The sequence below is a fragment of the Grampus griseus genome (assembly GCF_964374135.1).
Source record: "Grampus griseus genome assembly, chromosome: 3".
NCBI lineage: Eukaryota > Metazoa > Chordata > Mammalia > Artiodactyla > Delphinidae > Grampus > Grampus griseus.
Window position 1 is genome coordinate 89,845,038 of NC_139019.1, and position 12,258 is coordinate 89,857,295.

Genomic DNA, 12,258 nt, shown 5'->3' on the forward strand with positions numbered 1-12,258 from the left:
AACTACCATGTGATCCAGCAATTCCATTCTTAAGTATATATCCCAAGAAAACAAAAACACTGATTCAAAATGATACATGTATTCCAATGTTCATGGCAACATTATTTACAATAGCCAAGAACTGGAAGCAACCTAGGTGTCCATCAATAGATGGATGGATAAAGAAGATGTGATATTATATATATATATTACTCAGCCATAGAAAGAATGAAATTTGCCATTTGCAACAACATGGATGGACCTGGAGGGTATTATGCTTAGGGAAGTAAGTCAGACAAAGACAAATACTGTATATTTTCACTTACATATGGAATCTAAAAATTAAACCAAATGAATGACAAGCAAAACAGAAACAGACACAGAGAATAAATTAGTGGTTACCAGTGAGGAGGAGGGGTGGGGAGGGGCAAGATAGGGGAAGGGGATTAAGAGGTATAAACTACTAGGTATAAAACAAATAAGACACAAGGATATAATGCACAGCACAAGGAATATGGCCAATAGTTTGTAATAACTTTAAGGAATACAATCTATAAAAATAGTGAGTCACTATGTTGTACACCTGAAGTTAATGTAACACTGTAAATCAACCATACTTCAATAAAAAAGAATGGAATTGAAAAGAAAAAAAAAAGACAAACACAAAAGGAGAGCCAGGAACAGGAAGTACAAACAGAATAGTAAATAGAAAGATGTAGTAATAAACACAAATATATTCTAATGGCATTAAGTGTAAATAGAATGAGCATTCAAATATAAAGTCAATAATTTTCAGGTTAAAATATATTGCTTCTCTAAAGATATATACATGTAAGAATTCAGAGAGCTTGGAATTTTATAAAAGGAAATAGATGCTCCATGCAAATACTAACCGAAAGAACCCTAATAAAAGAAAGGTACAGTGGTATACTCATAATAGAAAAGATACACTTTTTATAAAGAAGAACATTTCATAATGATGAGACTATTGTCCCTGAACACAGTAGAATTAAACTAGAAATCAAAAATCATAAATATAACAACAAAATCTCCATATATGTAGCCATTAAGAAACTTCCATAACCAATGGTTCAAAATAGAAGTAATAAGTATCAGTATCAAGAGAATCAAAACTTGTTTTTCAAAAACAAAGTTCATAAACCCTTGGCACGATACACTAAAAGGAGAACAAAAGAAAGAGTATCATGACAGATTCTAAAGATGTTAAAATATTACAGAAGGATACTGTGAGCAACTTTATAAAATATCTTTAAAAATGCAAATGAAATAAACACATTCTTAGGGAGACAAAACAACCAAAACTGATGCAAAGAAAAATAAAGTCTAGGCAGGCATATAACTGAAAAATTCTTCCACAAATTAAAAACCTTTCTGTTAAGTATCCATGACCAAATGGCTTCACTTGGGAATTCAAGGAATGAATTAAAATTATTAAGGAAGAAATCATGACAATACTACAAAATTCTTCCAGAGAATAGAAAAAAAAAGAGCGAGATAATCACTTCCAAATTCATTTTAGTAGTTCAGCATAACTTTGACATAAACCCTTACTTTATAAGAAAACATTGTAAGAAAAACATTATGGTGGGGTGGTAGTGGTAGAATGAATTGGGAGATTGGGATTGACATATATACACTAATATATATATAAAATAGATAACTAATAAGAACCTGCTGTATAAAAAAATAAAATACAAAAAAAGAAAATAAAGGAACACCTTAAGAAGAATTATTACTTAAGTCCTATATATTCCAAAGATGATTTTAAAAGCATAAATAAATCTTACTGAAGAGTAAAAAAAAATTATGGGTGCAATATCTTAAACAAAATAATATCAAAGCAAATATAGCCATATTAAAAAGATTACTACATCATCAACAAGTGTTTCTCTTCTAGGAATGCAATATTAAACATAAGAAAATCAAACAATGTAATCTACCACAGTATACATGGGCAAGTTGCTTTACCTTTCAAAAAGTTTAACTGTCCTTATTTAAAGTTTCAATTTCCTCATCAGTAAAATCAAGACTATAACAACTCATGTATCATACGGGGTTTTTTTGAGGATTAAATAATTAATGCATGTAAAGTGTTTAGCACATGGCACACAGTAAATGCCCACCAAATCTTAGCTATTATTATTAGTGTCTTTTAAAAAATGATAAGTATGAAAGAAGTAACATTTATACTGAACAATGTAGCAGATTAAAATCTCATTTAGGTAGCACTCAATCAGAAAACTCCTACTATGTAAAAAAAAAAAACAAAACAAAAAACCCAGAACTTAGAGGCTTAACACAACCATTTATTTAGTCCACAATGCCAAGGTCAGCAATCTGAGCTGGGCACAGGAGAATGTGCCTTCTGCTCTCATTCATGTGTCTATGATCAACTCTTAGGTCAGGTAGGGACCAGCTAGTTTTGGGAGGTGTCCATGGAATAACTAGGATGGCTTGTCTCTCTACCATGTTGTCTCTCATCTTCCACCTGGTTAACTCGGACTTACTTACATATCAGTTACAGGATGCCAAGAGAACAAGGGAGGGCAGGCACCAATGTGTAAGCATTTTTCAAATCTCTACTTGTATAGCATTAGAATTGTTTAAATTAAGTCACATGGTCAAGCCTAGAATTTGAGTGGGGAAGGAAGGATGGGATATAGGGAGCCTTGAATAAATTGGGGAAAATTACTCTAACAGTGTACCACAAGTTCCAAAGCAGTAATTCATTAAAAAAATATAGGAAATTGTATACATGATTTTTATCCAACATAAATTACCAAACCATTAAAATCCAATAAGAACAAACAATTTTTTCCCCAAACTGTTTCCTTTACTTAGCATCTCCAGTTTTATCAAACCATCCCTAAGTCTCTAAGACCTTAGCTTGGTAACCAAAACATAGCTTTCAAATTTGATGCCTAATACTGCCCAATCCAAACCTTTTTACCCAATAAGGCAAGGTCAACCAATGACTTTCTCTTAAAGCATTCTTATTTATGTTTGGCTCATGCCATTTCCTTATCTGAAAGATGCTTTCCTTGACCCTCCCTCTTTGAATCATTTCATGTAACTCATCATTTAAGTTTCCAGCTCAAATACTACTTAAAGATAATAGTAATTTATTCCTCATTAATATTAGAAAAAAGAGAGCAAACATTTATCTGAACTCCCATTTTGTGCTACGAACTTTCATGGGGCCAGCTACATATATAATATTCCATTTGTGTTTTTCCCTATCTTTCTGAAAAACAGGTCTTCTGGATGAAACAGTAAAATTTATTGTGTAAAGGTTATTTTTTGGACATCCTCGATTCTTCCATAGAATTCACTATGGCAAAAAAGATTTAGTAAGTACTCACATTTGCTTCATATTTTTTACTGTTTTTCGTGAAAATTTTATATAATTTCTCACTTTACATACTCATAGTATCTTAATATTAAATAAGAGAATCAAACTAAATTAAGTGATATTTTACCAACTACTTTATAATTTATCATTTATTTACATTTATATTATTTATATTGTTTAATAATCCAAATATGTCTCTCTCTAAACTTTATATAAACCACATTTATAAGTTATATCTTTTAATCTACCTAATGCAAATTAAACTTATTTTTATGTTAACTATGTACTATGCATAAATTAATATAACTGCTTTTAGAAATTTCTAATTTAGATTTTTCTCTGAGGATAACTTGCCTTCCCCACACATTTACTATTTAAAATGAATGAAAGCATCTCTCAGAAGCCTCACTAAGCACTGAAAACTAATTAGCACATCTAGTGGTTAAGCTTTTGTTTATTCCTTTATTCTCAGTGCTGACTGCTTGAGTAATAAGGTCTTCACTTGGATCTAGCATCTAAAAAATATTTACTATGTCTGATTAACTGACTTATGAATTTCAAATGTAATTATCTACAGATATTTACTAAAATTTTGAAGAAAGAAGCTATCTTATACCTAATGACTGGCCTTGAAAACAGGCATATAAATAGAATTCTAATTATAGAAATGACAAATGTGAGTTAGCTTATTTATTTAGTTGCAGTCTAATCCGTTTGAGATACGAAATGGAATATAAAAATAGATACAAAAGCAGATAATAACATAAATAATAACAAATAATGGAAAGAATTATGGAAACAGAAAAAAAAGTAAGACTGGGTGAGATGAACTAATCATCCTCTATTTCTCTCAGAAACTGGTCAAAAATTTGACTCTCATTTTTTAAGCTCCAGCAAGCCATTTATACAAAATCAATAATAATATTCAGAGAGCACATGAAACTAAGAAGGATTTATTTCCTAAAACCCAGTAAAGAGGATACTGGGTGATATAGTGGTCACCACTATAATACGTACAATAATTTTCTTTGTTTTTCTTTTTTTTTTTTTCCTGTGCTTCTCACCAAAACCAAGGACAAAGATGAAGCAAGTTGCATGAAAGCAAGTCCATGAAATCCAAAACACTGAAGTGGGCAGCAATCTGATTGTCTTTTTCCATGAAAAAAATATTAGAAATCTAGAGAAAAGGATGGACTGCATATTTTCAGATAGTCCTCCATAAAGATCGTTACTCCAAATCAGACTTAGGTTCAAAAACAAAGAGCTTAAGATTTTGTTTTCTACTAAGGATCTAGAGTGTAGATATTCTGTGTTGCAATAATGGCCCACCCATAAGCTTGGACAATCAATTAAGCGGAGTGAATCATTTTTGCTTTTCTTGTTAACATTAATTCATATCTGTAATTATTACTGGAAAACAGTATATTAAGAGTGTTAGGGGACTTCCCTGGTGGTCCAGTCGTTAAGAATCTGCCTTCCAAAGCAGAGGATGAGCGTTTGACCTCTGGTCGGGAAACTAAGATCCCACATGCTGCGGGGCAACTAAGCACACACGCCACAACTACTGAGCCCACACACCGCAACTAGAGAGCCCACATGCTGCAAACTACAGAGCCCACATGCTCTGGAGCCGACGTGCCACAACTAGAGAGAAGCCTGTGCACCACAATGAAGAGCCTGTGTGCCGCAACCAAAGAGCCCATGTGCTGCAACTAAGATCCGGATGCAGCCCAAAAAATAAAATAAAATAAATAAATAAAATAAATAAACATTTAAAAAAAAAAGAACGTTAGGATAACTGCATCTGTGCAAGCTAGAAAGAACCAGAAACTTTCAGGGACAGAAAAAAGTGTACTTTAGAATAACAAATTAACCTGGCTCAAAATAAGACACAGAGAAAAAAAATATATTTGATGGAGTTTTGAAATATCATAGGATACCACATGGATAATCACTGGAAAATAATATTTGCATTTTATGAAGAATGGATAGCTAATTTCATAATGATTTCCTTTGAATGTGAATATATATATATATTCAAACAGAGCTAGAAAAACCAAGAATTTGTAAAATACGTTTTTAACTTTAAAGAAAAAGACATTAGATTTACTGAGTCCAGATTTGCAATTTATATTGTCTAATGCTGGAAAGAAAAACTTCTAAATAAGTTCACTAAATAATTTATTATCCCCTCTTATCTATAACTAAAAAATAGGTCGGTATTAACTTTTAAAAATCACGTTCTCAACAGTGAATCACTGATATTCACTGAATATGAATATTCCTTTTTCCTTAGAGACAAAGGACAAATATTTCCTGGTGACAGACGTACCAGTTGATGGCCAGTGTTTTATCTTACCTGGGCAATATTTACTGCATTACAGATTCACCCATCTTTCTCCTGATCCTTTGTTTTCTGTAACATTTGCCATATTGTGTTTCTAAGTCCATCCTGCTCCTTATCTCCTCGAAGTTCCCATGACATTTTCAGCAGGTTATACACTAAGCCATAGTATGCAGTCCATTTCACTTGATCACCTGTTTAGAAAGAAAGGTTCTTTAGGAAGATATTTTATTCATCTTATTAATGTATGGTTGTGTGAAAAAGAAGAAATTTGATTTTATTAATGTTTTAAAGTTTGAAATTCTGACCTCTGGAATTTTCTTTTTACCATTCACTACTTTTACTCCTTTAATTTTAAAAGATCTCACAGATCGTTTAAAAACTTCTAACAGAGATACGTTCGGTAGATTTCTCCTTTCTGCTCGTGGATGCCATCGAGTAAGCATCGTTGACGTCTCCCCCCACCCCCCACCCCCCGCCTCCACTGCCGTAATGTCTAAGTCAGAGTCACCTAAAGAGCCCAAACAGCTGCGGAAGCTCTTCATCGGAGGTTTGAGCTTTGAAACAAACAATGAGAGTCTGAGGAGCCATTTTGAGCAGTGGGGAACGCTCACAGATTGTGTGGTAATGAGGGATCCAAACACTAAATGCTCCAGAGGCTTCGGGTTTGTCACATATGCCACTGTGGAGGAGGTGGATGCAGCCATGAAGGCAAGGCCACACAAGGTGAATGGAAGAGTTGTAGAACCAAAGAGGGCCATCTCAAGAGAAGATTCTCAAAGACCTGGTGCCCACTTAACTGTGAAAAAGATTCTTGTTGGTGGCATTAAAGAAGACACTGAAGAACATCATCTAAGAGATTATTTTGAACAGTATGGGAAAATTGAAGTGATTGAAATCATTACCGATCGAGGCAGTGGCAAAAGAGAAGCTTTGCTTTTGTAACCTTTGATGACCATGACTCTGTAGACAAGATTGTCATTCAGAAATACCACACTGTGAATGGCCACAACTGTGAAGTAAGGAAAGCCCTATCTAAGCAAGAGATGGCTAGTGCCTCATCCAGCCAAAGAGGTCAAAGTGGTTCTGGAAACTTTGGTGGTGGTCATGGAGGTGGTTTTGGTGGGAATGACAACTTTGGTCATGGAGCAAACTTCAGTGGTCGAGGTGGCTTTGGTGGCAGCCACGGTGGTGGTGGATATAGTGGCAGTGGGGATGGCTATAATGGATTTGGTAATGATGGAAGCAATTTTGGAGGTGGTGGAAGCTACAATGATTTTGGCAGTTACAACAATCAATCTTCAAATTTTGGACCCATGAAAGGAGGCAACTTTGGAGGCAGAAGTTCTGGCCCCTATGGTGGTGGAGGCCAATACTTTGCCAAACCCCGAAACCAAGGTGGCTATGGTGGTTCCAGCAGCAGCAGTAGCTACGGCAGTTGCAGAAGGTTTTGATTACTGCCAGGAAACAAAGCTTAGCAGGAGAGGAGAGCCAGAGAAGTGACAGGGAAGCTACAGGTTACAACAGATTTGTGAACTCAGCCGAGCACAGTGGTGGCAGGGCCTAGCTGCTACAAAGAAGACATGTTTTAGACAATGCTCATGTGTATGGGCAAAAAAACTCAAGGACTGTATTTGTGACTAATTGTATAACAAGTTATTTTAGTTTCTGTTCTGTGTAAAGTGTAAAGCATTCCAACAAAGGGTTTTAATGTAGTTTTTTTTTTTTTTGCACCCATGCTGTTGATTGCTAAATGTAATAGTCTGATCATGATGCTGAATAAATATTTTTTTTAAAAAACAAAAAAACAAAAAAAACTTCTAATGCTATGAAAAGATGAACTGCACCTAATATTATACGTAATAAATTTAAAAGTTAAAAAGGTAAACTGTGAACTATGTACTATAAACACATTTTTTTTTTTTTTTGGCGGTACGCGGGCCTCTCACTGTTGTGGCCTCTCCCGTTGTGGAGCACAGGCTCCGGACGCGCAGGCTCAGCGGCCATGGCTCATGGGTCCAGCCGCTCCACGGCATGTGGGATCTTCCCGGACCAGGGCACGAACCCATGTCCCCTGCATCGGCAGGCGGACTCTTAACCACTGTGCCACCAGGGAAGCCCTATAAACACATTTTTGGAATTCAAGTAAAGAGGAATTTATTCAAGGAAGTATGAACAGTTAGACCACCATGGTGAATTTTTACAATAAATCAGAGAAACAGGAGAAAAATCACTGGCTGTTATAAAAATGATCAAGCTCTATGAAATATGGCATTTGAACCAAAAAGAAAGCTTTGAAAATAATGTAAAAAGCAGACAGAAATTACTGATATAATTATAAGCTGGAAGATTTTTTAAATAATAGAGAAATAAGTTGAATGAAATAGGGGAAAGGGAGTAATGAATTCAGAGTTTTTCTTTAAGTTTAATATACTTGTCCTTCTAAAACTTATATACCAATTAGCAATTTAAATAAGTTATCAAGTTCCACTTTCAAAATATTCATTTCCCCTACAGAAAAGAGGAAGAAGTTTCTCTTTACTCTTTATCTTAATTATTTCTCACTAGATGACATATTGCTATGCAATACTATTCAAGAAACAAGAATTCTCATTTAGTTAGTGATGGGATAAATAAATTAATGCAGGTCTCAAAGGGTATATGAGCTTAAGTTAGCTAAAGAGCAACATGAGGGTACTGAGTATATGTGAAGCGAGTAAGAGGAGCAAGAGGAAGAGAAGGTTCAGAAAGGAAGATGGAGGGTATCCTGGTGAGAGCTAGTGTGACACTGAATTCATCAATGCCCCTCTTGAATAAAGTTATAAGCACAATCTGAAAAGTCACAGTCTTCAACTTTTCCTAATTCAATCTGGATTTAGTAATCCAGGCTAATAATAATTATCATTGTTACGATAACTAGAATAGTTGGGAGTACCTACGATGTGCCATATTCTAGTTACTCCTCACTGCAATCCTGCTATGAAGATTATATCATACTTAGAATAATAGAAGGGAACATAAGAGCTTCAACTTGGTTAGAAATTTCCCTAGCAACACACCGCTGATGAGTGAGAGAGGCAGGTGAAGGCTGGGATAATCTTATCCCATGAAGCACAGCCTCTCCAATTCAGACAAGTACTTTTCCTTCCAATCCTGCCCTCTATTCCATTCATAGGAAAGGAAGATAGACTAGAAGGTGGAAGGAGGATGCAGGAGAGAATGTACACAGCTTAGAAATGGGAGGAGGAACGCATGTGTCCAGCTTCCACTCTTTTTATCTAAAGTTGATAAAGTAAAAGCTGCAAATATGAGGCTACAGTTAAACAGCAAATTCTTTTGAAAATATAATTTTCCCCTCATAAAAATTTTACCAGTAAAATTCGGTGTATTGCAATAGTTGAAATTATATATAGGAAGTGATGTCAGCAAGATGGTGGACTAGGAAGTCCCCAGGTTTCATCCTCTCACAGTAACAACAACTTGGCAGACATCCATGAACAAAACTGCCTTTTGGGAGACCTTGGAACCCAGGTTAATAGGTTGTAAAATACCAATGTAAAACACCCAAGACTCAGGAGGGCCACTTCAAGAAGGCAGGCTGGACTCAGGTGGCTGGCCTTTCAACAGTGGTCCAGCTGTGGACCTAGTAGCACCCCTGTCCCCCCATGAACTTAGCTTCTTCTCTGCTTGTCCATGGTCCTGCCACCAGTCTCATCCACCAAAGGACTCGGGAGGACCCATGCCAGTTGTGCCCTGAGTAACAGATCCACTGACTGAGGACCTGACTGTGGACCCTGAAGCACTGTGACCTGGTTCCAGCCTCACTCTACCATGGTCCAGAGGCAGTTTTTCACACCGAGGAACCCACCCATGGACCTAGCAGGAGAATGCTCAGGACCCTGGGGGGAGCCAAATGCATTTGTACCCCTGGTAAGCCCTGAGACCTGCAGACACAGCAGTGGTCCTGTGACCAGGCTCCAGCCCTGCTCCACCACTGTCCCAGAGGTGCTCCCATCTGCTCAGGGACCAACAGGAACCATCCCCACTCAGGCTCCCCGGTAACAGGCCCACTTACCCCCAGCAGAGAGGGAGCTATAGGAAGACAGGAGGATAGGGAGGATCTCAAATGGAGCTAAGGTGGAGAGTTCATATTAGAAAGGTATAAGGTAAAATAACTAAAGATAAATTAGGTCAGATTAACTGGTAGATATTTGAGCAAAAGAGTAATGCTATATCTGCTCAATGAAATGTTATGTCTATTCAAGTAATAAACTGGGAAACCAATATGGAAGTTTTATGAGGTAAGCCAGGGCTTTACTGTGATGAGCAGCAGGAGATTGGAGAGTAAAGGACAAAGCTAAGACATTGCTGAGCAGATCTCACAAGACTTCTTTGCTATGGAGGAGGAAGATGGAGTGAAGTGATAAGGACAAGTGCATGTTCAAGCTCAGGAAACTGAAACAATAATGAAATCACTTGCAGAAATGAGATTATATAGAAAAGCCAGTTTGGGGAGAAAGGAGATAAATAAATATGGTATGATGATGGGTAAGGGGAATCTGATATTCAGTTTTTTGTAAAAACAGAGCTATAATTCAAGTAAAATAGCAGAATTGAAATTATGGATTTGTGAGTCATTAGCAGAAAAATAAGGCCTGAACTCAATATGAGTAGAGAAACAACTATGAGTTTTTAATGAATAATTCTGGAATTGCAAACCTCAGAAATACAAAAGCAGTTTTTGAACAGTATGATAAATAAAACATACTGTGGATTTTAACCCATTTATAAATTTATTTCTTATTTATTTCTAAACTCCCAACTCTTTACATTAAAAAGAATGATTGACAAAAGTACATACAAATTACCTTCCTTCATGTATTTTAAATGATTGTTTTTTGAGGAACAATATTTTAGAACCCTACAATCACCGAACTGAATATGGTTTGTTTTTAGAATACACAAGACCAGTAGACCAGTCATGAAACCATAAAATATATTCTGATAACTGTGCTCTCAAAATTCAATTTTTAAATGCCATTGATGACTTTAAAAGAAAGCTGTTCACCTGTTGATTTAAACTACAGTGAAGTGTTGCTTATAGATATTTGTAGGGAGAATCTATTACATCCAATTGACTGACAGTTAATGAAGAAAAAAATTCTTATAAAGACAGATTGGATGTGTTACAACTGTCATAAAAAGTAGAATGTGCTCTCATATGCATGTCAACACACTTGCTGAGAAGCATGTCCGCTCTGAAACTTCTCATCCAAGGACCAGACTGTAACATAAGGCACTTTTCTGTTCTGCTTTGAGTGACCCTGTGGCAGCTATCAAAGATGTTACTTTAAATGTACTGAGAAAAAATGTGTCTCTGTCTGCAGCTAAGCTAAGAAATAACAAAACTGAAGCAAAACAGAATTCCTAATAAACCTTAAAAATTTATTAAATTATACCATTTGAAAACAAATACTTTATGATCCTTTCTCTGTAGGAATGTTTTATTTTAGCGTTTGAACTATTTGGAAGCCGTTAATTGACAGCCTAGATACTTATATTTCACATATTCAATGAACATAAAATATGAATATTTCTACTTATATGGACGATTATAAATGAACACAGCTTTTACAATTTTGACAAATATAACTTGGCAGCACAGAATCGAATGTATCACTGAAAGGTAACCTGAATGCAAGATGTAGTTTAAAACATTATCTTTATGAAATGCCATGTAGTGTGGAGGAACTAGCTCAATGTCAAGAAATCAAGAGAACTATTCAGTAAGCCAGCCATTTGTCTAATAAATATTTACTGAGTCAGTGCTATGTGCCAACCACAGTTCTATGTACCAAAGAAAAAGACAATGTTACTGCTCTACGGACACTTAATTCTAGGGGAGAAAGACAGATATTAAGAAAGTGAACTTGAAAATATCATTACAAAAATAATAGAAAATGATAATGTGACCAACAATGACTAGGAAAAGAAAACCACTACAGACAGAGTGAAAGAAAGACCTCCATGAGGACATTGTATTCAAGCTAAAATCTGATGGATTAAAAAAAAAAAAAAAAGAAAAGCTAAACATGTAAGGAGCTGGGGAGAAGTGTTCTCAGCAGAAGAGATGGAAAATGCAAAGGCTATGGACCTAGAAGCTTGAAAGTTTACAGAAACAGAAGAAAGGATAGAATAGATGGAGTACAAGACACCAGGGGGTCCTTGGGACAAGGATGAGATCAGGTAGGCATGCCCTTTGCAGAGGCAAACTCTCAATGATCATGGCCAATTTGTAAGCCATGGAAAGGAGTTTGGATTTTATTCTTAGTGTAATAAAAAGCTAACAGAGCATTTAAATACAGAAGGGAACTGACCCGTTTTATGTTTTAAAAAAATCTTTTTGGCTTCTTCATGGAGAGGGGGACTATAAGGAAGACAGGAAGATTTTTAGTTTTTTGCAGTTAATCTATAAGAAGAGTGATGATTGCATAGACTTCAGATTTGTACAGTAAACTTGTACAATGGTCTATACCCCTGGCTTCTGGGAGGTCACCTCTAA

At 35.8% G+C, this 12,258-nt stretch overlaps 1 protein-coding gene and 1 pseudogene across 2 annotated transcripts in view; one reads left to right on the top strand and one right to left on the bottom strand.

Annotated features, from left to right (window-relative positions):
- The window catches only part of TMEM232 (transmembrane protein 232), a gene marked incomplete at both ends in the record, with an annotated part of 246,091 nt that overhangs the window by 157,210 nt on the left and 76,623 nt on the right, over positions 1-12,258 (bottom strand). Inside the window, 2 exon segments of the mRNA XM_082652465.1 lie at positions 5,712-5,738; positions 5,742-5,890. Of these exon segments, the coding sequence (XP_082508591.1) occupies positions 5,712-5,738; positions 5,742-5,890 (176 nt within the window).
- LOC309821278 (heterogeneous nuclear ribonucleoprotein A1-like) lies at positions 6,189-7,199 on the top strand (annotated as a pseudogene). Its single transcript has one exon. The product of its transcript is annotated as a heterogeneous nuclear ribonucleoprotein A1-like (transcript).